The sequence below is a fragment of the Chamaea fasciata genome, unplaced genomic scaffold (genome assembly GCF_029207755.1).
Source record: "Chamaea fasciata isolate MVZ Bird 193981 ecotype frontalis unplaced genomic scaffold, bChaFas1.0.hap1 SCAF_4, whole genome shotgun sequence".
NCBI lineage: Eukaryota > Metazoa > Chordata > Aves > Passeriformes > Sylviidae > Chamaea > Chamaea fasciata.
Genome location: NW_027094089.1, coordinates 21,246,019 through 21,269,280, shown reverse-complemented (window position 1 = coordinate 21,269,280; position 23,262 = coordinate 21,246,019). Strand labels below are relative to the sequence as shown.

Here is a 23,262-nt window from a genome sequence, read left to right as displayed (position 1 = left end):
TGATCTCACTTCCTGCGCTCGCATTGGCTGTGCCCGCTCTCCCTGTGGCGCGCTGCGTTACCTGTGATCCCGCCTGCTGCGTTCCCGGTGCCGCGGCGCTCCCGCTGTCCGGCGATGCCGTTCTCGGCGCAGCCGCCCGCCAGCGGCGAGCGCTACGCGCTGTCCGCCAGCCTGGACAATGCCCGGCACCTGTCCAGCCTGCTGCGGGCCGTGCACTTCCAGGACCACGCCACCTGCCTCGCCACGGCCAGCGGGCTGCGTGTGACGGTGGAGGATGCCAAGTGCATCCAGGCCAACGCCTTCATCCAGGTACGGGGACATCTGCAAGGGGGAGGGCACGGCTGCCACAGACCTTGCACAGGCCCCGGTTACCGCCGCGGTCGCTGCACCGGGAGGACAGGGAGCCGCTGGACAGGGTCCAGCGGAGTCCACAAAGATGATTAAAGGACCAGAGCATCTCTGTTGTGAGGAGAGCCTACAGGAGCTGGGCCTGTTTAGTCTGGGGAAGAGCAGACTGAGAGAAGCTCGTTAGTGAGTATAGATATCTCAAAAATGGGTGCCAAGAAGATGGGTGACCAGTGACAGGAATGAGAGTAATGGACATAAACTAAAACACCGAAGTTTCACCTTAACATGAGGAAGAACTTCTTTACACTAAGGGTGGCAGAGCCCCAGAACAGAATGCTAGGGAAATCATGGAGTTTCCCTCTTTGTAGACATTCAGACCCTGCTTGGATGTGTTACTGTGTTACCTGCTCAAGATGACCCTGCCTTGGCAGAAGGGTTGGACTGGATGATCTCCAGAGATCCCTTCCAATCCTAACGATTCCATGTGCTCACCTGTGGAGAATGGGAGACTGCTGGAACCAAGGCAGGGGTGCCTGAGCTGGCATGGGGGCAGGGCCATGGTTAGGCTGCCCTTGTTTATGGGTGTTCATGCTGTTGGAATTCCAAACCCTGCACCCAGTACATCCCTGCACACCTGACCGCGTAGTAGGTTTGCATGCTCATCTAATGTATTGGTGCCTGCCAAACTTATGGCTCCTTCTGGCCATGCTGTGCTTAGTTGCACAAGTAAGCACTCATAATATTCCTCTTTAAGTATTTTTACAGCTCATCCCAGATCCAAAAGGCTGGATTTATGTCAACTGTGAAAGAGTACAGTTGCACAGACACTTTATTGAAGATGACTGTGCTGTGCTCAAAGCACGCAGGACAGCGTTTTCCCTCTGGGCTGCCAGGAAGATATGAAATTACTTTTCCAAAAGTAGCCTATGCCACCCTGCTCTCTTTCTGAATACTCTGTTCTTGTAGGTGCCACAAAGCAGTGAGTGCCAGTGACAAACAGGATAGCATGGAGCAGTTTACTCCTATCAAGCTAGTCAAAGGCAGGATTCAGCACGTTTCAGAGGGTGAAAACTCACTTTTCTGTTCTGTTCTTACATCCCTCTAGTATTTGGAATGTTTATTCATGCTCTGAGCATAAAAAATGTGTTGTTACTGGAGAAGGGTAACACATTGTGGAGTTCCACGTATGTTTCCAGGTCCAGAAGTAAGCTGCTCTAGGCTGTAATGTTTGTAGCTTGTACTTAAGCCATAAAAGACAACTGTTTGGGATTTCATATTTATGTCATCCTACCTTGTTTCAAGTGTGGCCTGATTGTGTTCTCCTAGTTTTGAGGATGAAGACCTGTGTTTCTATACTCAATGCTGTGTTGTGTGTAGAAATCACTTTGTGTTGCACTGATTTCTGAATGGGAAACACTGAAGTTTAAACTTTAAAATAATCACAGAAACTCCCAGCCTTTCATCTCTTTGCTTTAACTTACAGGCAGAAATTTTTCAGGAATTTTCTGTTCAGGAGGAATCAGTGATGTTCCGGATCAGTTTGTCTGTTCTTCTGGACTGCCTTACCATTTTTGGAACCAGCTCCTTGCCAGGTGTGGTGTATTTTCCATGAATCCACAAAAGGCTGTGTGGATACTGCAGGTTGTGTACTCAGGTGGAGTGGAGTGATACTATGACAGCTTTCTGGGCAATTCTACCCTTGTAGCTCTGTGTTAAACTCCTAATTCCTGTGTAGTTTTGGTTGTGGCTGACCTAAAGATCTAAACTGAGTGTACTAAATAGCACTGTGATTTTGGGAAAACAGAGGTTCAGGTGGTGATAACCTGCAGCAGGAGGGTGTGACTCCAGCACAAGCTCAGCTGCATTAACTTCAGTTTGCACAAGTGACAAGAGTAGTAAGGAAAGATTATGTGATCCAGAGAGAGCCACAGGACCATGAGGCTTTTCCAATTCCTCTCAACTCTCTGTAGCATGTCTCATTGTCACAGCTGGTGTTTTCTGTTTGGTGGGTGAAATGATTTGAATTTGAGTTTTCTACACACAAGTTATTTAGTTTTATTGTATAACCATTAGCATTTCAGAGGGTATCTAGGAGGTAGCACTAAGTATGCTTCAGTAACGTATTGGAGGCTAGACCAAACAAGGTGAATCAAATTGATCTGTGCCCCTTGTGCCAGAAAAATGTGAGTTTTCTAAAGCGGTCAAACGTCCTAGCTATGGTCTCTGCAGAATTTCACTCTCTTTTTCAGGAACGTCAACGGCCCTTAGAATGTGTTATCAAGGTTATGGGTATCCCTTGATGCTGTTCTTGGAAGAAGGAGGAGTAGTAACAGTGTGCAAAATCAACACTCAAGAACCTGATGAGTTATTAGATTTTGATTTCTGCAGTACAAAGGTTGTTAATAAAATTATCCTGCAGTCAGAGGGACTACGAGAAGCATTTGCTGAACTGGATATGACCAGTGAAGTTCTGCAGATTACCATGTCTCCAGATAAACCCTACTTCAGGTACTAGAAATGGCTTTCAACTCAAATGTTTGTGCTTAGTTTCCTATGGTGAAGACTGGAAGTTTTTCACAGTGGAGAGGGGTAACTGGTTAGAATACTGATTAATTTCAGGAAGAATTGTAAAGAATGTAGCAAATCACAGTATGTACTCTATTTAATCAAAAATGCTGAACTGTCTACACCAGTGTAACATTTACCAGGTTGTCAGAATACTCACTACTATGTTAAAATTAAAAGTGAAACAAAAAACAGTGTTTTGTGAAACAGTCATTGAGATATGTACAATGACTCATTTTGATGAGTTTTTACAGAGCTCTCATCAGGTATTTTGAGATGATGCTTTTTGTCTTCCAGGTTATCCACTTTTGGAAATGCTGGAAGTGCACATCTTGACTACCCTCGGGACTCTGATTTGATGGAAGCATTCCACTGTAACCAGACCCAGACAAACAGGTTAGAAAGACTGTGACTGATGCCCTCTATGCCAGGTTGTGCGTTCTTGATGGGAAGTTTAAAAACTCTTTTTGCATTACTGGAACATTTATTTTGTTAGTATGGGGGGCAAAAATACTCCCCATCTGATAAAAGTCTGTGTCTGTAATCAAAAGCCAAGTGCTGACAATGACAATTTAATCTTGTTACCAGGTAGAGACCAAATAAGCATGTTCCTAATTGTTTTTTGTTTATTCTGGGTCTTTATTCATGACTAATGTTTCAGCTCATCTTTGCACAATGTATTTTTTTCATAATACTGTTTTTTCTTCTGCAGGTACAAGATTTCTTTGCTTAAACCATCCACAAAGGCACTGGCTTTGTCTTGTAAAGTGTCCATTCGAACAGATGCTCAAGGATTTCTTTCACTGCAGTATATGATTAGGAATGAAGATGGACAGATCTGTTTTGTGGAATACTATTGTTGCCCTGATGAGAACATCACTGAAGCAGAACTTTAGGTGTGTGTGCTGGCATCTGTAATATATTTTTGGTTATATAAAATATTATATTTTTTTACAAAATCAAATGAAAGTTGTAAAATTTGATAGAGTTAATATTGTCTTTATTTTTTATCTCTGGAATAAGAAAGCTGAAGACTTCAATTTTCTTCCACTGCAAACATTTTTTAGCCTTGACTCAAACTGAAGCTGAAAAAGCTAAAGTACTGTTTGTGTAATACATTGATGATTTTTACAATGTTCTCCAAGAATTTTTGTCTGTGTTATTTTTTTTGTCTTTGGCTTCTAGTAAGCAATTACACAAGGGAAAATCTGAATACTAGTTGTATATTAGCCAGTTGACTTTCAGTGACCTAAAACCAAATTTGCCTTGAAAGAGAACAGGATTTTCAAACTGATCTCTTAATAGCAGCAGGTGGTTTCTTGCTGGCAAATGCTGACATGTTTTGTCAGTGAAGCCACTAGGCTTTGCCTCATCTTGATTAATTCTTAATATAACTCAATTCCTTGGAATTCTGTCTGACACCAATTTACCATTTTGTCTGCAAACTGAGTTGAATTGGTAAATAGATACAGAAGCCAGGATTTACTTACTCATTACTCATAACTGTTTTGGCAACATCATTGTTTTGGATCAGTAGTTCCATTACACATCTGCAAGAGTACTGGAGCTGAACTGCTTCTGTATATTCATGTCCCTGTTCCTACTCTGCTGCTCTCTACTGGTGGTGTTAAGAATCGTAAGAGAGAAAAGTTCCATACTGAAAATTATTTATGAAATTCATTTGCCTTCTCAGTAGCCTTTTTCAGCAGCAGGAGACGCTCCTAAATTGCAGCTGGGGAATATCTGTCTGTGCCCCATGGAGCAGTGTATTCAAATCACTGCTAAAAATGGGACTGACCATGTGCTCACTGAAAAGAGAGTATGGGCAGTTTCTGCAGTGTCCCACTCCTAGAACAGCAGATGGGTTGTGTTTAGGTCAAAAGCCCACTTGTCCTTTAGCACCAACCAAGCTGCTCAGAACGGGAAGTACCTGGGAACAGCCAGGCACTGGACTGGATGCAGAGTCTGCAAATCACACCTGAGACTGAGCCCTCCCTGCTTCTCTGCTGTGGGATGTGATCAAAGATCAGCAATCTGCAGGTGGTTTCTATAGCTTTAGACTCTAGTCAAGTTTTGTTTTCTGTCAAATGAGGTCTTGCTTTGTTTTCTGTGGAAAATAGTGTGTTCATATGTTACCAAGTTGATTGCTTCACAGTTCAACAGAACCCTTTGGGTTTATTTGAAGTTTAAAATGCTTTTGTGGATCATTTTTCACCTCTTGCTTATGCCAGCAAGAGTATGCTTTTGGAATGCACAGTGTTAACAGTCACTTTTGTTGTTTTTTGTGCAAACCCTCCATTTATTGCAATAAAGTTTACAATAAAGTTGCTTGGAATTTACAAACAATTGCAAATTTTTGAACTACAAGGCTGACATAGACACCTAATATTCTAAATTACTCTTACTCACTGGGGGTTTTTTCCCAAACTAAAGTGTACCCAGGACAAGTATAAATTAACTTCCTTCTGACTTACTGTGTCAATTTCTCCAATTAAAAAAAAAAAAAGTTATGGTCTCATTGGAAATTATTCATGTTATCCCTGACTATTGAGTATCAAGGATGATTTACATAATCCCTGGGTGATAGGATAAAAATGAAGTAGAACACACCACTTTCTTGGTGTGATTTATTTTAGAATATTCAAGTTTTTTTGTATTGTGTTCAGGAATTGTGGCTTAACATTTGAATTTTTTTATAATTGCCTACAGATGTATTCTGTTACTTCTTGAAATAGTACTTTTAATGATTTCTTTTATAGCTCACCAACAGTGATTGTGGAATTAATACCCTAATCAGTTAGAAATCCACAAAATACCAAAAAATAAGTTGCATTTAATAAATACTAGGTTTTAAAGACACATATTGTTTGTGTAGGACTTAATGTCTGTACCCCAAATGGGCTGAGTGCCGGCCTAGTCTCCCAGAGGTAGGGTGGTGCTTGTGCACTTTTGACTTCATGGATATGGTTTTAGGGAGACAAGGGCATGGGAAGTCTGAGCTACAGACTTGATGCTGAAAGGCATTGAATTGATTTAGGATCCATCTGTGATGAATTCAATTACATTCCTGCATTCAAACACAGTAAAACAAAAAGGGTGAAGAGGAGGATGACAACTGGAAGGCCACTGCATCTTTTAGACCTAGTAAGTTACTTAAGTTCTGCACATTAGATTTCTGCATTAGATTTCCTGCTACACTTTGCATGGGATCCAGAATTCAGGTTACCTTTAGTACATTTTGTCTCTGCTACTTAACAAGACTTTTCCCCTTGCAGACTTCAGGAAACCTGCAGCAGAAGAAATGTTCAGCTCATGGGGTTTTTTCCATAAGTAGTATCACAGAAGAGGCTTGTCATAACTCAGATTTTGCCCACATGTTTTCTTTTAAAATGGTGCATGTGAGTATTCAGAATTACTTGTCATGTAAAGTAAACCAGTTCCAGGGGTGGGAGCTGTAAGCAGTGCCTTCCACCAGGGTTCAGCTGTGGTAGGTGCTGCCTGACAGCTCTGATGGGCAGTATTGGGGTCTGTGGGCATCCCACATCCAGAGGCCATAAAACTGTCAAGTGATTTTCCCTCCAATTATTTTGATTTGTGATTTTCAGAGTAGGAACTGACCTCGGGTCTTCAAGAAGGCACTTCTTTGATTCTACCAGAAAACTACTGCCAACAGGCCTTGGGTCCCCTTTGAAGATTCCAGAAGTCAAAATAATGTCTTTGGCTCCTGGTCCTGACAATCTTTATGCAACTAGATACCAACAGTGCTGGTGCTACTGTTATCTTCCTGTCTCCAAACATACTGAATTTTTTTTTGTCTCCTTGGCTTTCTACAATGATTTGGATCTGTAAAGAACAAAATTCCCTAGGGGGAATTCAGTTCTATACCTCTGTTTCAAAGTTAGTGGTGGGAAAGAATCAATTGTTTAGACTATATTTGGTTGTTTATTGTTTATTATTTATTTACACATGGATTTACAAGGAAACAGTATTCTAGTATACTTGACTAGATGAGTCTTTAGTGAGGTTAGTGGAGCAGCTGTAAAAGCTGAGATAAGCCATATGCTGTTTCCTGTAGGTGTCTGTTTTTTACCTCATTTTGTAGCAGCTTGAAGAATCCAGCAGGTGTGTCTTATCAAAAGAAATAAGTAGAAACTATGTGTAGTAGCACGAAGCAGTGCTTTTGCTAACAGCAACATTAAAGAACACTAACATTAAACTGAACAAATGCGCAATTATTTTTAAAATGCTGCTATTACAGAATAGTTGCTTCATGCCTTCTTGTTGAGACAAAACCTCATTTTTATGTGAATCTCTTGAGGGAGCCAAGGCTGCTTAGTTATAAATGGAAGAGATAACAGCCTCTGAACAGTGAACAGTGGGTTCAGCCTCTTTCTACCCTTGCTTCTGCCCTTAGCTGGGTCTAAGGACAGCAGAGCAGTGCTACAGTGTTGCTACAGTTAATTGCAAGGGCTCTTCCAGGCACAGAGTGTTGGAGGGAGATGCAGTTGGGTGCACCACACAGCTCTGATGTCTGTGGAGTCATAGATTCTCACAGAAGTGAGGAGTGGGCTTGAATGTCCACCACAACTGTGAACGTCAATCTGTGTAAGTATTCTGGAGGAATGCATCCAAGGGAGTCTAGAAAGAGCTGCACTGCCCAGAAAAAGCTTTCTTTTTGTAATACTGTTGAAAACCTGAGCAGAAAGACAATGGGAATTTCAATCCCACTTTCACCCCCACCACCTCAGCGTTTGAGGTGGGGTAGTGGATGGGGGGCTGTGTCTGTGTGTGGATTAAAACTCTCAATGGAAAACTGAGCAGCTTCCTACTCCTTCCAGTTCAGATGGGGCCATGGACTTGACCAAAAAATAGCAAGTGAGCAGAAAGCTGGAGGTCTGAGATAAGAAATGTCTGAACATATGTTTGGATTTTACCCCATAAATGCCAGTGGAGTCCAGTAAAATGGGTTTGCAACATAAGGGAGGTGTGGAACAACTCCACCCAATTAGGCACTTGCATCCCTAATCAACCAGAAAGGAGACTTAGTCCATGAAACAGATAGCAGCTACCAAGCTGCTACCAAGTTATGTCCAGGTGTTGGAGAGATAAATTTCTTGTTGGCAGAATTGCCTTTTTGAGCTTCAATGACATATACCTAGGCGAAGTCTCAGGGGAACCCTGATAGTGAAGGGAAGCTGGCAAAGCAAACACAGGTCCGATCAATATGATTACTCCTACGTTTCTCTGTTTATTGTGTGAAGATGGCAGGTTTTATACACTCTATATAGTTTACAGTTACAGGTGAATTCTCATTGGCATACAGAGCAGGAAAGAATGCAAACACTTATTGTTTACCAACCCTTTAAGGTAGCTACTATGTCCACACCAATTACTATACTTGCTAACTACTATAAAACCCTTTGACCCTTGCCAACGCCTTAAGTTATAATTGTAACTGCGACACACTCCTGCCACTGAATTTCTAACTGCGCCACAACCTCTACAGGCCTCAGTGCCATGGCCTAGAGGCCCCAGCAATATGGCTCAGTCTGGATGATTCAACTACAGCTTATCTCCTACAAATCCCCCTTTTTCTTTTTGAATCAGCCAGACTGAGGTTACAGTGTAACTTAACTATTGTTTATATGTATATCATTCTACCAATCTTAAAACTTAATAACAATGTAAACTATTTTCTCTAAATTCACACTATAAATTCAACTGTCATCATCTTCTGAGTTGTCACAGGTTTCTTCAGGTGGGTCATTGTTGTCAGCGTCAGTATCACTATTAGTTGGTATTTTCGACTGCAGACATGCATGGGTAAATCGGCTTGGCACCCAGGCAGGGTCGTCCCTTGTTGAAACACACATGGACCGCAACCGATGAACAGCACAGGACTTGGTCCTTGCCATTCACCAGTTCACATATTTTTGTGACACACATAAAGTCCTGGAACTGCCTGTGGCGTTCCTTCCTTCACTGTGAGATGATGTATCACAACCGCAGGTTCTTCTCGTCCTTCTGCTAAACATAAATAGTTTAGCATAAGCAGTACTTTCGACAGTCGACTAACTACATCTATACTATCATTCTGTTTTTGCTTTGCCAGGTATTCTTTTAGGGTACGGTTGGCTCTTTCTACAATGGCTTGACCTGTAGAAGAGTGAGGGATTCTGGTGGTATGTTTCACTCCCCACTTTTGCATAAACTTAGCAATTCATTGACCGACATAAGCTGGACCATTGTCGGTCTTGATTTCTACGGGAACTCCCATGACAGCAAAGCAAACAGACAAATGTCTTTCTGTATGCAAAGTTTTTTCCCCTGTTTGTGCCGTTGCCTAAATAAATTTGGAATAAGTATCAAAGGTGACATGGACGTACTTCAGTCTTCAAATTCTGGAACATGTGCTACATCCATTTGCCACAGTTCTAAAGCTTTCAGACCCCTCGGGTTTGTGCCTAGGCCAAGGCCAGGCCCATGATGACTACATTGTGGGCAGGCACGCATGATTCTGTGCGCATCATTCAAGGGAATCTGAAATTGTCGGTGCAGGGCTCTCGCATTTTGATGGAATGTCTCATGGCTGTTGCGAGCCCTTTCAAACTTGTTTCGTGGGGGCAGGTGGACAACACAGCTGACTGCAGCATCTGCTCGCGTGTTGCCTTCCCCCAGTCCTCTGTTGCATTGGTGGCTTCGAATGTGCATGACACAAAAGACATGTCGATGTTGTTTCAGAATGCTTCGCAACTGCAAAAACAGTTCTCTGAGACGCTGATTCTGGGTCTGTCTCATGAGTGCGTCTTCGATCCTTTGTATGATGCCAACAACATACAGAGGATCTGAAACAATGTTGAGTGGCTCTGTGTTCCAGAAGACTTTTTGTCACACAGTACCGAAGCCTGGGGAATCTAACAGTTGTTGGGCAAAGCACATAACTTTCTTGCCAGCAGCAGACTTGGCTGGTAGATCTCTTTTGTAACTACAAAAAATTAAACTCAGGCTTCCTCAAATTAGTAGACAAAAAATCACTGATGTTTATTCACCTGCAATTTACCACTGTAATTCTAAGACAGAGGTTTTAAGGAAATGACTGTTGAGGAGAATGAATTTGTTACTGCCCTGAGAAGAGCCAAGATATAAAACCAAAACAAAATATGATTCTAGTCTGTGCTTAGTGTCTCTGATACTTATGTTCAAAAGGATCATGAAGGATCCAAACAGAGGAGGAGGCAGGGATGAAGAAAAGCATTTGAAACTTCTCTTCTATGAAATGTTCTGCTGAGAATTGGTGAACACCCATGACCATGCACAGTGACCCATGGCTGCAGAACCAAGTGGTGTTCTAGATGAAGGTTTCAAGGTACTCAAACTCTTGCACTGTGCTTTGACATTAAATTCAGTACATTTAGTATTCTCTGTGGCACACCAAACCCACAGTTAATAGATGATTTAGATCACTGAACTGTCCTAAAAGTCTTGCACCAATTTCTATTTGCTTGAAAACAATTGCTGTGTTACAGCTGTGTCTGCAGAACATGTGCTGGGGTACATCACATCTGCCTACACTACTCTGAAACCTGCACACTTTACTCCCCCAGAGCTTTTCCACACAGTTACTCAACAGGCACAGCTGCTCTGCAGCCTGGGTCCTGAGCAGCAGACTGAGGCCCTGACCACCCAGAGAGCCAAAGCCACAGGAGTCTGCCTCTGCTCCAGGACCTGCCCTGCACTGGGAGGCCTGACCACACCACCTGAGACAGCAATTCTTCCCAGCAGCACTTGAGTCTCTGCCACATCTAAGAGCAGATTGCCTCTGCCTTCTGTGTCTGCCTCTTGCTCAGATGAGGGCTGGTACTGGTGTGAAGAAAGCCCCAGGATGCTTTGGTGGGGCTGACACAAGCAAGAGCTTTCCTAGGGAAGGTCAGATGGGCAAAGGGCACATGAACCCCCAGGGTTGCTGTTTTTCTAGTGCCATGAGCCAGCTCTCCTCCCATGTCCCATGTGATTCTCCAGCCTCTTGACTTACCCTCTCCTCTCCGGCACACTCTAGGCTGGTACCCCACCCCACTAGACCCCTCCAGAGAGCAGATCTGTGGTCTAAACACGGTATATGTACTGCAGTAGTAATTTATGTACTTCTGGAGCACCCAGCACTGAAATCACATGCCACCTACCTCTTTCCCCCCAGCCAGCTACTCTCAGGCAAACTCACAGAACACGAAGTGGGCTTTAACAGCTCTGTATAGTGAAATGCCATCTGCCAAGGGATTTCTTGCCAGCTTCTCCACTGGCCCTTTGGCAGCTGCTTCTCCTGGGGCCCTGTGTGTGCTTTGCTGCAGCACAGAGCAGTGTGGTCTTCCTTGGGCTTTTGCTGTCTCATGCTGACAGCACATCACATCACCATAGGGCTGACCTGAGGCCGAGTGGGAAGGAAATCAGCAGGCCATTCTGCCATCCCTGAGCCCCTTGCTCAGCCAGAATGGGGCAAGATTGGCTCTCCATCTGTGCCTCTACCCATGAGGCTCCAGCAGGAAGTCTGCTGTGCAACATGCCCAGGAACCCAGACTCATCTCAGAGGATAATGACCTCTCTGCTCAGATGTTGGTTATGCACCACTATGTACTGCTGTAGCCAAAAGATATGTCCAGCAGGGACACATGGCACACTGCAAAAAAGTTCTCCTCTCATTGCTGCTGAAATCTTCTGGGTTTTCATCCTCCACCATCTTCTCATGTCGATCTGGGTTGGCAAAAGAAGGACCCTGTGAGAGCCAGATGATAAATAACCAGGGCAACATCTGCTTACAGGAATTTGCCCTTAGTTTACACAGCAAGAAAAAGGAACAAAAAGAAAAAAAAAAAAGGAAGTAAAAGAAAAGGTGATCTTAACACAGATATAGGATGTTGTCTCCTCCAACAAAATTGGAGAATTCCATTTGAAGCCTGCTATGATAATTTGTCACCATTCTCTACTGTGACAAGACATAGGGTGGAAGAGAAGAGCCAGCACGCTCAAGCTCTCTGACAAAATTTTTTCTGTTGTGTCCAAAGTGCAGTGAGCAGGTTTGACAAGAGAAGTGTATTCCCAACACTCATACATTTAGTGGAGAAAGGGAAAGGAATTCACTATAAAAATGCTGCCCATGCTGTTATGATGGTCCATGCAGAAGGCCAGAAACAGGTCTGCATGTTTCAGAGTAGCAGTATAGGCAGATGAACCCCACAGGCCCAGACTCTGCATGACAGTTTGTCTGTCTTCAAAGGAAACCCGGTGCTGGGCAGCTCACAGAAATTTGGTGTGAGAGGCTAAAGAGCCCTGGGATGTGATCACAAGAGATGCAATTCCTTCAGGCAAGAAGATACTAGCAAATCAGTCACTGATAGAACAGTTTCTCAAATAAAACTGAGAAGGGATAATAAAGGGCAACGGGGATGACTGTGTAACCAAGTTTTCAAAGCAGACATATCCCTATCTCCATATGCATATACACTTACATATATTCCCATTGTAGTTCTCTGTGTGAAGTGCTAAGTGACAGAGAGCCACCAGTTTTGAAGAACTGTGGGACATTTTTGGGGGTTGAGTTTTTGGGGTTTTTCTTTCCTTTTCTTTACTTGTTACTGGTGCAATTTTTTCCCATTGTGTTGCTAAGAAGCACTGATGGCTGGGTGCTCTCTCACTCTCTTGGTTGGAGCCTTCAGACTGTGACTGTGATGGTGTAGCTGCTGCTTGGGAAAAGACCTCAGAGCTGCTGCAGAAGTCCAGCTCTGTCCTGTTTCTTCTGGTGCGAGGTGAGCCCCTGTTCCTGGGAGCAGCCCCTGAACAGCGGCCTTGTTATCCCCTGCCCTACTAAAAGAGGGGCCAATCACTGTGCTGGGAGCAGGGTCACTGTTGTCCTGCCCCCTTGTTGCTTCTTTGGCACCGCTCTGAGTCTTTGCACTACTCTTTACTCTGCACCTCCTGCCTGCTGAGACGTTCCGTGTCTTCAGCCACAGCTCCAGAGTTTCTGATCCATCCATTCCATCCCTTCCCAAGCCGCCCTTCCAGCATGCTCCCCGAACCCGCGCCACAGCGCCCCCTGCAGCCGCGGGGGAATCACCGCATGCGCCCTGCCCGCTGGGAGCCACCAGCGCCCCTGCTGGCTGTGGCTGGAACTGCACCCAAGGGGAAAGCGCCTTCGCTCAGGGAAGCTTTTACTGGGTACCGGGTTCTGTTTTGTTGTTAATGCCAGAGTTGTTGTTTGTTTGTCTTGTCATACATGCTAATAAAGAACTTATTCCTATCCCCACACCTTTGATTGAGAGTCCCTTAATTTCAAAATTCTAATAATTCGGAGGGAGGGGGTTTTACATTCTCCATTCCAAGGGAGGCTCCGGCTTTCCATGGCAGACACATCTTTCAAACTAAGACAGACATCACCAATCTGTGCTGCAGCTCTTCTTTGCTGGAGTAAATCCAGTGGCAAATGGGAAACCTATATTACCTCTAGCAGGACGTCCATGCGAGAAATGGCTACGAACTTATCAATGAAACAGAAGGCATCATGTGCAAAACTCACTTGCATGGGGTCTGGACTGGATTTATTCCACACAACAGATCAAGACAGTTAATAATGAAGATGCAATTTCAGGGAGGAAAACCTAGTTCTTGTGGCATCCATTTAAACAGGAGATACAGAACACATTTCTACTATGTTAGAACAGTGTAGTAAGATTTTCCTCAATACAAAAAGTAAATGAAGACAAAAATGAAAAAAAAATTGGAAATAGTTTATTTGCTGCATGAGGAAACTCCTTGTAAATTACATATAAAGAAACTTGTTATGCTGTAGTATATAATTTCCAATATTCCACAAAGATAATTGTAATAAATATACAAACCAAACCAAAGTAGAAGACTAAATCCATCAGGCAACCTACAAAATGGTTCATCAAGTTTTATACTTGCAGCATTAGCATGCTTAAAATTTTGTTCTTTTTGAAGTAATGCAGCAAAATTTTTTTTCACATTTCTTTGGAGCATTTTCAAAGCTGTCTAACTATAAAATACTGTTCAAAATTAGATGGCACTAGTTAAACCACTCAAGAAAAGTAACACCAAGGTCTAACTGATACAAAGGTGTGTTTTTCTTTTTGCCTTTAATATCCATTTAGCTTTGCCAGAGTTAGGAACAATCTGATACAAGTGCACTATGAGTCCAGTCAGCCTGAGGCACTGCTGACTCCTGTCATATTATGACTCTATATAAACTTCATAGAGTATATAGCTCTGAAAGATTTCTCTATTAATAGAGACATATCCCCATAGAATAAAAAAAAAACCACAATACCATATTGAAGCCACAAGCTTGTTAAAATGGTTGTACCCTCAAGTGCAGTGTGTGCTACAACATTTTTCCATAGTTTCATTCTATTCCACATCAGGCATTTTAATTTGACTTTAAATGTAGAAGTGCTGATAAAGGCTTTATTGATGCCCCTAACCTCTAGAAACAACATACAGAATTTTTTGACACCTCCTGCTGTTCATTACATATAATTTCTAAATTTTTTGGAACAGCAAGCTGAATTTTACACTTCACTGCTCTGGACCACACTGACAGACAGGTCTATTATTCCATACAAATTTCTTACAAACTGAAAACATTTCACTATGCTTCACTATTACTGAATACTCGGGGGTATAAAAAGAAACTCTCTAAGACACATTTACCTAAAAATATTTGTTAATAAGCTTAATGCAAATATTATGTAGAAAAAATTGTTTAGTTACAAAAGAATTCATTAGAGGGCCAGTAAAAATATACTAAAGAGAAGATCTTTACAAAAGTGAGGTTAGGAAGTATGAGGCATTGACATTCACTGTAAACATCCTGTGTTCACTAGAATCTTTTGTCTAAAAGTATATGACCTGGTTTTGTTCCTGAGCTTCATGGCCAACACTTGCATAGACAGCTAAACCTATCATAAAGGGCTGTTTGTAGAGACAGTTCTGTTTGTACATAACTTCAATAAACTAATGCTTTTACCTTCTGAAATAGTTTCATTCCACTACAGGGTAGTTAAGGAAACTATGAACTGTGGCATGGGTTTTGAGTACTCAGTGCATTAGATGAACTGGGGCAGCTATGTTTTAATGTGTTAAACTTAAGTAATATTACACTAGGAAGTATAGCTCTTTGACACTCTGGCTGAGCATAAATATCTACTTCTGCTTGCTGCTGCAAGGTTCACTTCTGCTCTGCCAAAAACTGCATATGGCAAAATGTCAGCAATCTGAGTGCTGCAGCATCAAACACATCCAGTAATGAGATGCAGCTTATAGTCAGTACAGAAGACCTCACAGAGAATTTCACCTATACCCAGGCAATGCCAGTGCTTTCCTCCAGGTTAACCTGCTGCTGTTGCAGGAAGCTGGAAAAGTACTCACAGGGTAAACATGACATGGAGTGGCCTATGTAAAAAGTCTGAAGAACATACTTGCATTTTGGGTATGAAAAGCAGGCATGTGTTTAGCTACTGCACATGGAGATGCACATGGAAGTGATACAGACAGACAAATATATCCCCCTCACAAACAGCACAAAAACCACAAAAGCAGCAAATCGCCAATTTGAAATCTTATGTTAAGGCAAATCTAGATAAAACAGCCATAACAGGATTAATAAAAAATAGGGAGTTTTCCTTGGCTTTTTTGTTTACTTTTTCTGTGATTGGCTTTTACACATTGATAAAATTTGTTTAAGCACCTTCTGGACATCTTCATCCATTTGACCCTAGACAAAGAGAGAGAGAAAAAAGATGACTGAATTAATGTAGCTCTAGTCTTTAGGAATATTGACAAACTATTTTTCAGGTATAGTAATTAGATCAATTCCCCAAGTGGAAGCAGTGTTTGTTGCTGAACTGTCATATCTTATGCGAAGAATGTCTTAGTGAAAACATTCAATATTCTAACTAGATCTTCAGAAGAAACATCTTCAGTTAAAATGCTTACTCTGAGTGACTCACAACATGCAACCATACCTGCACAGCATAGAGAAGGTGCATCCTGTAAACTGAGACAATTTCCTGGTGTTGTTTCTTTGTTTCCTAGAAAACAGTTAAGCAGAAAGGCACAGAGCATTCAGAACTATTGAACTGAGAACTCCCCAACTAGGTTCTGACTAGGGAAAATTCAAACTGTAGTCTTATGAAATGCTTTGAAAACCAGGTCAGACAGTGTTGTGTCACCAGGCACTCTAAATTTGCTTGGAAGCATGTGCAGGAAAATGCTGTAGTTCTACCTTCCCCAGTAGAAGAGCTGGTGTTATCATCAGTTTTAAGAAGTGCTGAGTTGCAAAGGTGTAGAATGAGCACATACTGTATTCCCAAGCTTATCAGCAACCAGAATTGAGGGAAGCCGACAGTACTCTAACAAACCAACTCTCAACTGTGACTCAGCTCCTCCCTGAAGGCAGTGACCCTGATGCCTTTTGATTTTAGCTTTTATATTTTACAAATCCTGTACTGCTTTAGGGTATAAATCTAAAACTCAGTAGCTTGTCAGTTATTGTTGTCCCATTTTATTCTCTAGGCCTGTAACTCCAGGACACCCTACTGTCCCAGGCTGTGAAACGTGTAAACAGAAGCCAGTTGTGGGGGAAGCGGACTGGAGGTATGTGACTTCATTACCTGAAGTTGTAATTGGAGGATTAACCCCTGATATGTAAATGGACCAAACTTTTAATTGCCTGAAAACCTCCTGATCATCGTCCATTTTGGGTGTAGCCCCTTTGGGGAAGCTTTGTCTGTCCTTAATGTACCTGAAGGCCCTTCATTAAAAATATCTGCTTTTATTATCTTAGATCTGTCTGGCCTCTGTTTTCAGGTGAGCCTGAAAAAGGCAGCAACTGCTCCGTAAGAGCTGATGCCTTCCCAGGTGAAAGGAGGTGCTTATGAAGGTCTTACCCTGTAAGACCCTGATGAAAGCCACCCAATCCTTTTCAATGATCACGGACTGCCACAACTCAGAAGACACCTTTCCAAAGATACATGAGGCTGTTATGAAAGCTTACCTACAAGAAGGAAAGAGTGTTTCTGTCCTGTTTTAAATGCAACCTGCTTTCCCAATGTGCTGCACACCTTTGCACGTTACACTACTTTGCTGGTCCTAATTAGTTTGAGATGAAGGCTGCTTTCAGACATGGAGGACTGGAATAAGAAAGTCTGGGCCTTCACACTGACAGGAGGCTCTGCCTACTATCTCTCTTGCCTGCAAGGGAATTTTTCTGGCATACTGAGCCCTCTTTTTTTTTCTGCTGGAAAAGGCAGGAAGCAGACACCACCTAGCATTTCAGTCTGCGAATTCTCCTTTCAAAGGCACTCCAGAGCCCTCACCAAAGGCCTCCAGTGGACAATACTTTCTTTTCATCCTTAACAGAGAATAAAGTGCTCCTTTGGGCAGGCAAGCTCTAGGAAATATCAATTATGACTCAACTCAGCTTAGAAGACTGGACCTTTCATGCACAAACAACAAAATTTTTAAAAAATATCTGTAGAGAATTCAGGATTTCAGAGAATAAACTATGCTCCCCATAAACAGATGCATTCGCTTTACTTGAAACCTCACACTTCCTTCCAAAAAGCTTAAAAACACCAAACAACTTCAGCTGAGTGTTCTTGAAAATCCTCCGCACACTGATAACACTTTCCCACAAATTAAGGTCTGAGCAGCAGTTTTGGTCCATTTTACTACAAGAAATCTATTTCTCAACTGGCCTGAGAAAAATATGTGGAAACCCAGCTTTCTTAAGTTATGCTCTTTCTAAAGTGCTATTCATGACTTGAAAATTTCTACATGTTTCAGAGAAACAGAAATTACAGATTTTTTTTGGATGAAGATTCTTTTCCATGTACTGACTGACTGTAGTCTATTATAAATAAGGCAGAGTGAAGAACAGTACATATTTCTTTGGAGAATTGGGACTAATGTTAGGTTTACAAATTATCATACTTACAGTCAGTTGGTTCTGCAACTGCTTCACTTGTTGCTGTAACACCTCTAGTTGCTGGCTTTGTCTTTTGGTGGCACTGGTTGAGTAAGAGAGCTGAGAAAGGCTGTTTAATGCTTCTTTTAATTTGCTAATTTCCTTGGACATTTCATTGATCTAGGGAGGTAAAACACAGGTTTTCATTAAAAGATGCTATGCATACTGTATTCCTGTGTGTCTTATCTTTGAGTTACTTGTGACTTAAATTTAAGAAGTGGGGAAAACTAATTTGTAAATAAACTCTATGGATAAACAGACACATCAGGTAAACAAAGGGTTATGATGCTCCTCTATTCCCTAACCTAGTCCAGTTTATTCTAACTGCTCTCCTTGTTCTGAATATCAGCAATATTTAACAAGAAGGGCTGCATTTACCACCTTTACAAATTCTGCTGCTGAACCAAACATAGGCCAGCTATTCACAGCTACCAAAAGGCACAGCTCTTTATAAAGGAATTTGTAGTGATGGTAGCTGCGGAGGAAAATTAGTCAAATCATGCTATGGTTGAGATGATGTAGTAATATCCTAATGGTAAATTTGTGCTCCTTCCTGATATTCTGTTTTCTTGTCTCCTCTGGAATATCTTCCTTTTGTAAATCTCACTTCTTTGACTTCAGCTGCCTGAATAGTGTGAACCCAGCCTAAGCAGAACTTAAGAGGTAAATTGAAAGATCATGTGTATCTCCACATGGGAGGGAAACCAACTGCCAAGCCAAACATACAGAAAACTCCTTTGCCTTCGATATCTGGATTTTCAGAGGGGCAAATGCACTCAGAAGTTATTTAAACCAACATCACCTGCTAGATCACTCGTGCACCAGCCAACACACTTTGCACTCTGAACTCACATTACCCCTCCACTGTACCAAGTCACTGACCTTTTTGTCTTTATCTTCTTCTAGTTTTGATGAGTTTTTCATTTCAAGAAGAGCTTCTTGAACTTGGTGGTACTTGTCCTGAAGATCAGTCACCTCCCGTTCCTTTGCTTCAAGCAGAGTATGCATACCTTCTTTTGCTTCTTTCAAGTGCAAAATTTCATTTCTCAGTTTCATGGCATCTAAGGATATATTTTCCTTCTCTCGGATTACATCCTTCAGTTTGGATGACAAAGCACTAACTTCACCCTCTAGTGAGGACTGGAGCTTTTCATACGTGGCCTTGGGTACCATGGCTTCATTAATTGCAGCTTTTTCTTCCAATAATGCCTTTTCCAAGTTTCTTAATTCACTTTCTTTGTTGCTAAGCAGTCGTTTGAGCTCATTTATTTCTTCTTCCATCTCCTTTATGGTATTTCTGAGTGCATTGATTACCTGACGGTGTTCAGTAATTGGCAAAGAGTTTTGTTTCTGAGTGTCTAACAGTTGCTTGAGTTCTTCTGCTTCATCTAATACTTTTGCGTACTGGGATTTCATTTCTGATAACTCATTTTCTGCTTTGTATTTCAAAGAATTTGTTACCTCCATCAGTTTCTCATGTTCATCTCTAGGAATGTAGTCTGAAACTATATCATCTAGAGTTTTTTTCTTCCTATAGTCTTCAAGCTCTGTTTGTGCTTCTTTGTACAACAGAGACAGTTCACTAAGTTGCCTGTTGAGCTCATCTATCGTTCTGTGCATCGCATCTTTCTTTTCTCCAGCTTCAGCACTAGATTCCAACTTCATCTGATTTGTCAGCTTGTCCTGTAGCCTTTTAATTTCCTCTTGCCCTTCCTTGTATCTCTCAATCAGCAATGCTTTCTCTTGATTAATGTTATCAATGACTGAACAATATGAATTCTTCATTTCCTCACACTCTTCAACAGACAATTTGCCTGCCACATTCTGCTCTCTGTCTTCAAACTTTTTCTGTAGCTCTCTAACTTTTTCTTTTTGTCTTTCGCTTTCCTCCAATGCTTTCTTTAATTCTTGCTTAAGTGCTTCAACTTCCCCATATGTAACCTTCAACACACTCAGATCAGAACTGGTTTCTTCACTTTCAGAGGAAACAAGACCTGGCTTCTTTTGCCTTTGTACATTCAAAACCTCTTTCACAGCTTCCTCATGCCTGTTTTGAATTTCTTGGAACTTCAAATTAAGATCAGAACCATTTTCTGAAACATCTGGGCTATTTAAGTGATCTGTTTCTGGGACTCTAGACTGGACTTGAGTTTCCACAGGCTTTATTTTGGATTCAGAGTTCTCTTCTTTTCTCTGCACATCCTTTAAGTCTTCCTGGAGGTACTTAATTTTTACTTCTCTGGGGCTTGTCAATTTTTCTGGGATTTGAGTGGCATTTAATGTAGGCTTCAGCTCCTGCACCAAGAACTCATTTTGTGTCTCTGCTGTTTGCTCAAACTGTGTTTGGGTTGAATAAAATTTTACAGCTGAATCCCCTTCTTTAGGTGTTCTTTCCTGTCCAAAAAACCCCACCAACAATTGCACAATAAAATACAAGTACATGATTTTTTTTTTTTTTAGAATAGAGTAAGCAAGGAAGTATTTCCACATCCTACAGAGACAGATGATTAAAGAGCCATAAAAGAAAGTTCTAGAAAAGTTCAAAACTCAACTGTTCCTGCTTGTCATTTACAGTGAGACAAGGCAGTAAGGGCCAAGCTCCTCTGAAAGTCTGGGCTGAGTTCCATAAGCTAATAATCAAAGCTATGCAAATTAAAATTCTGCTAGCACAACTGTTAACAACATATTTTAGAATGCGGTTATCACAAACAAAGTTATTCAGTAATTTATGGGTAAAGTGAGAAGATCAAAACACAGATTTAATCCTCTGGGGAAGAGCATTTCCATGATTTTACCAACAAGCTCGTTAAAAGATCTTCCCAGTACAACTCTTTAAAACAGTGAGCAGCTCTTTGTTCTGTCTAGCAGATTAAGAGAGCATCAGAACAGCACAAAAATATGTCACCTGTAATTTGTCCTGCAGCTCCTTATTGTGCAATGTCAGAGAGGCAATTTTTGCTTGCATCAACAGAAGTAGATCTTGTTGGTCAGCTTCAGAACTCACATCCAATAAACTATCAACACCTTTGGAGGAAAAAAAAAGATTCAAAAGCTTTCAAAAAGCTGAAATGCTAGTTAGTTAGTTATTTCAACATTTCAAATTAAATAGTTTGTTCCAATGACCACTAAATGCAGCAAGCAAGCAAACTGTTCCTACAGACTCCCCAAGAATGTCTAAGTTAATGCAATAGAAGCAGGATGTTTTGGTGGGGAGCTGCTTGTGGAATTACAAAACATTACACTCAATACTTAGTGTGTCTCATGCTCTAAGAAGAAAGGTTTTCAGCATTTCATGCCACCTAAAACACCTGATGAGATAAGGATTAACTGTATACCTGTGGTGCTGTCACTCAGTCTGTCTTTATTATCCCTGTGCAAGGAGCTGAATTCTTCCTGTTAAAACATCAAAAGAAAACATTTTCACAGAAAGCAAATGTAAAGCTGGACAGTTCACCAAAAAGAACTATAGACAGAATAGGTTCTGCTGGATAAAACCTGTCAAAGTGGATGTCTTTTATTTCTGAGGTCTTGTTTAATTGTAGCATGTGTCCAGTATTTCGAAGTGTGCTAAAGCTATTCAAGTTCCATTGCCCAATTCCCATTAAATCTTAATGGAATACAAGCAACTATCTTGTAAATAGTTTGGAAGACTGCAAACCCTGTGGTAAGTAATAGCGATATACTGACATGTATTTAGAAAAATCTTCAGCAACACAAGGTAAAGATCAGATAGAACATACTCAACCCTTTCACCGGCATCTTTTGGTAAAAGGGCCTCTTTTTTTGCCCACTCCATGCACTTTGCTGGTATTAGAAATTGAATTCTTGGAACATTACTTTCCTAACTGTACTCCTAAACACTAACTCACCTATGACTATTTATATGTACATATTTGTTACATATTAATCTTTACACTTGTTTTATGAATTGCATTGAAATAGATTTGGATTCATTTTTGTTCCTAAAATTCAGCTAATTAAGTCACAGAAGACTCTGCAGTCATCAAAATAAAACATCAAGCAAAACAGAGCCTGTACTTTCCTTCCCATAGCTCATAAGAATGGAACACTGATACCTTGCACACTTGATCAGCAAAGAAAGCATGCCCTTTTCCAGCCATGGGAGTTGAAGTTGATGAGTGTGGAGAGGAAAAATCAATAACCTGTAAAAATTTTATATAACTAGGTTTGTATTTGTACATGCACATAGAGCTACCTATCTAACATGTGCCCATATATATATGTATATATGTGTGTAACTATATACCTATCTCTCTCTCTCTCTGTAGACACACACATACACATATGCATACACATATGCATACACATGCATTAAAGAGTACTTTCACGTACACTAACATAAGTCACAATTCTAGATTTCTTTCAGAGAACAGACCTAATTATTTAGTGCCCTTCTGAATCAGTATCACATAAGGAGTGTGGCTGTTACACAGGTTACATTCTGGTTTAAGACTAAACCTAACTATTAAATAGACTTATATAGTATCAAAATGCAGTTAAGTATTTTATTTTGGTATACATACATGCTCATAATCATATGTATCGATATATATGTATAACTAAAACATAAAGAACTTATTATTTACTTATTGAAATCAACAAAAAGGACAACTTCAACTTTAGCTGGAAGAAGCAATTGTACAGTAAAACTTGTACAGTTTTATCTTAGAACGTGCTGTATTTTAAGTAATTTTGCTTAGTTAATCTAAGCAACATGGGCTTTCATGGTGTCATCCTAATGTCAGGAAAAGCACTCACGGTAAGACTGGCATTTAAAGTAATAGTGACAAAGAAAATTCTGCCTACATAATTCTAATAATGTTCAAAATGCTTTATATCCCCTAAAAGCATCTCAAAATTGGTCTTTTCTTTACCTGAATAGGACTGATAGGAGGAGGTGGGGCTTTGCGTTTTTTTGGAGTTCCACTTCTTTCTGAACTTAATTTAGAGCCTTGATCATGCTGAAAGTTTCACCAGCCAGAAAAGGTAGGTTTGTTAGTTTGGTTAGTAAAGTCTGAGCAAGTCGTTTTATATAAAAAAAATAAAATATAAATCCCACATTAATATCAACTTTAGCAGGTCATGCAGTGTCTTTTTTTCCCCCTAGACATGTGAAGACCACATGTCTACTAACACAAAGATACTAAACATGCCTGACAATAAGAATCTGCTCCTTTGTAAACCATGCTTCAGTGAAAACAAACAAGATTTAGTGAAAAAGCAGAAGCTGACAATAGGTTTAGCACCAGTGACCTTTAAACACTTCCATTCACACACAGCCCAGTTGTGCCATT

The 23,262-nt window shown here is 41.1% G+C and overlaps 2 protein-coding genes across 4 annotated transcripts in view; one reads left to right on the top strand and one right to left on the bottom strand.

Moving 5' to 3' along the window:
- Window positions 1-28: 28 nt before the first annotated feature.
- On the top strand, window positions 29-5,259 carry RAD1 (RAD1 checkpoint DNA exonuclease). The gene is made up of 5 exons (XM_066181049.1): window positions 29-309; window positions 1,832-1,940; window positions 2,598-2,856; window positions 3,211-3,309; window positions 3,626-5,259. The coding sequence occupies exons 1-5, from the start codon at window positions 115-117 to the stop codon at window positions 3,807-3,809; spliced, it is 846 nt and encodes a 281-aa protein (XP_066037146.1). The 5' UTR covers window positions 29-114; the 3' UTR covers window positions 3,810-5,259.
- Window positions 5,260-13,667: 8,408 nt separating this feature from the next.
- RAI14 (retinoic acid induced 14) overlaps window positions 13,668-23,262 on the bottom strand; it is an 87,467-nt gene continuing 77,872 nt past the window's right edge. For 2 of the 3 annotated variants that reach the window (XM_066181048.1, XM_066181046.1), the window contains 8 exons: window positions 22,843-22,929; window positions 22,024-22,110; window positions 21,283-21,340; window positions 20,853-20,971; window positions 18,830-20,341; window positions 17,918-18,067; window positions 15,945-16,010; window positions 13,668-15,694 (listed from right to left, as the gene is read on the bottom strand). In XM_066181048.1, coding sequence (XP_066037145.1) covers window positions 15,617-15,694; window positions 15,945-16,010; window positions 17,918-18,067; window positions 18,830-20,341; window positions 20,853-20,971; window positions 21,283-21,340; window positions 22,024-22,110; window positions 22,843-22,929 — 2,157 coding nt within the window. In that variant the 3' untranslated portion in view covers window positions 13,668-15,616. The remainder of the gene's footprint in view (window positions 15,695-15,944; window positions 16,011-17,917; window positions 18,068-18,829; window positions 20,342-20,852; window positions 20,972-21,282; window positions 21,341-22,023; window positions 22,111-22,842; window positions 22,930-23,262) is intronic. The other variant, XM_066181047.1, reaches the window with a different exon arrangement.

Coding starts and splice junctions, on each gene's coding strand:
- RAD1 (XM_066181049.1), top strand. CDS start 115: ATGCCGTTCTCGGCGCAGCCGCCCGCCAGCGGCGAGCGCTACGCGCTG. Junction 1,941..2,597: donor TGGAACCAGCTCCTTGCCAG/GTGTGGTGTATT, acceptor TCTCTTTTTCAG/GAACGTCAACGGCCCTTAGA. Junction 3,310..3,625: donor AACCAGACCCAGACAAACAG/GTTAGAAAGACT, acceptor TTTCTTCTGCAG/GTACAAGATTTCTTTGCTTA.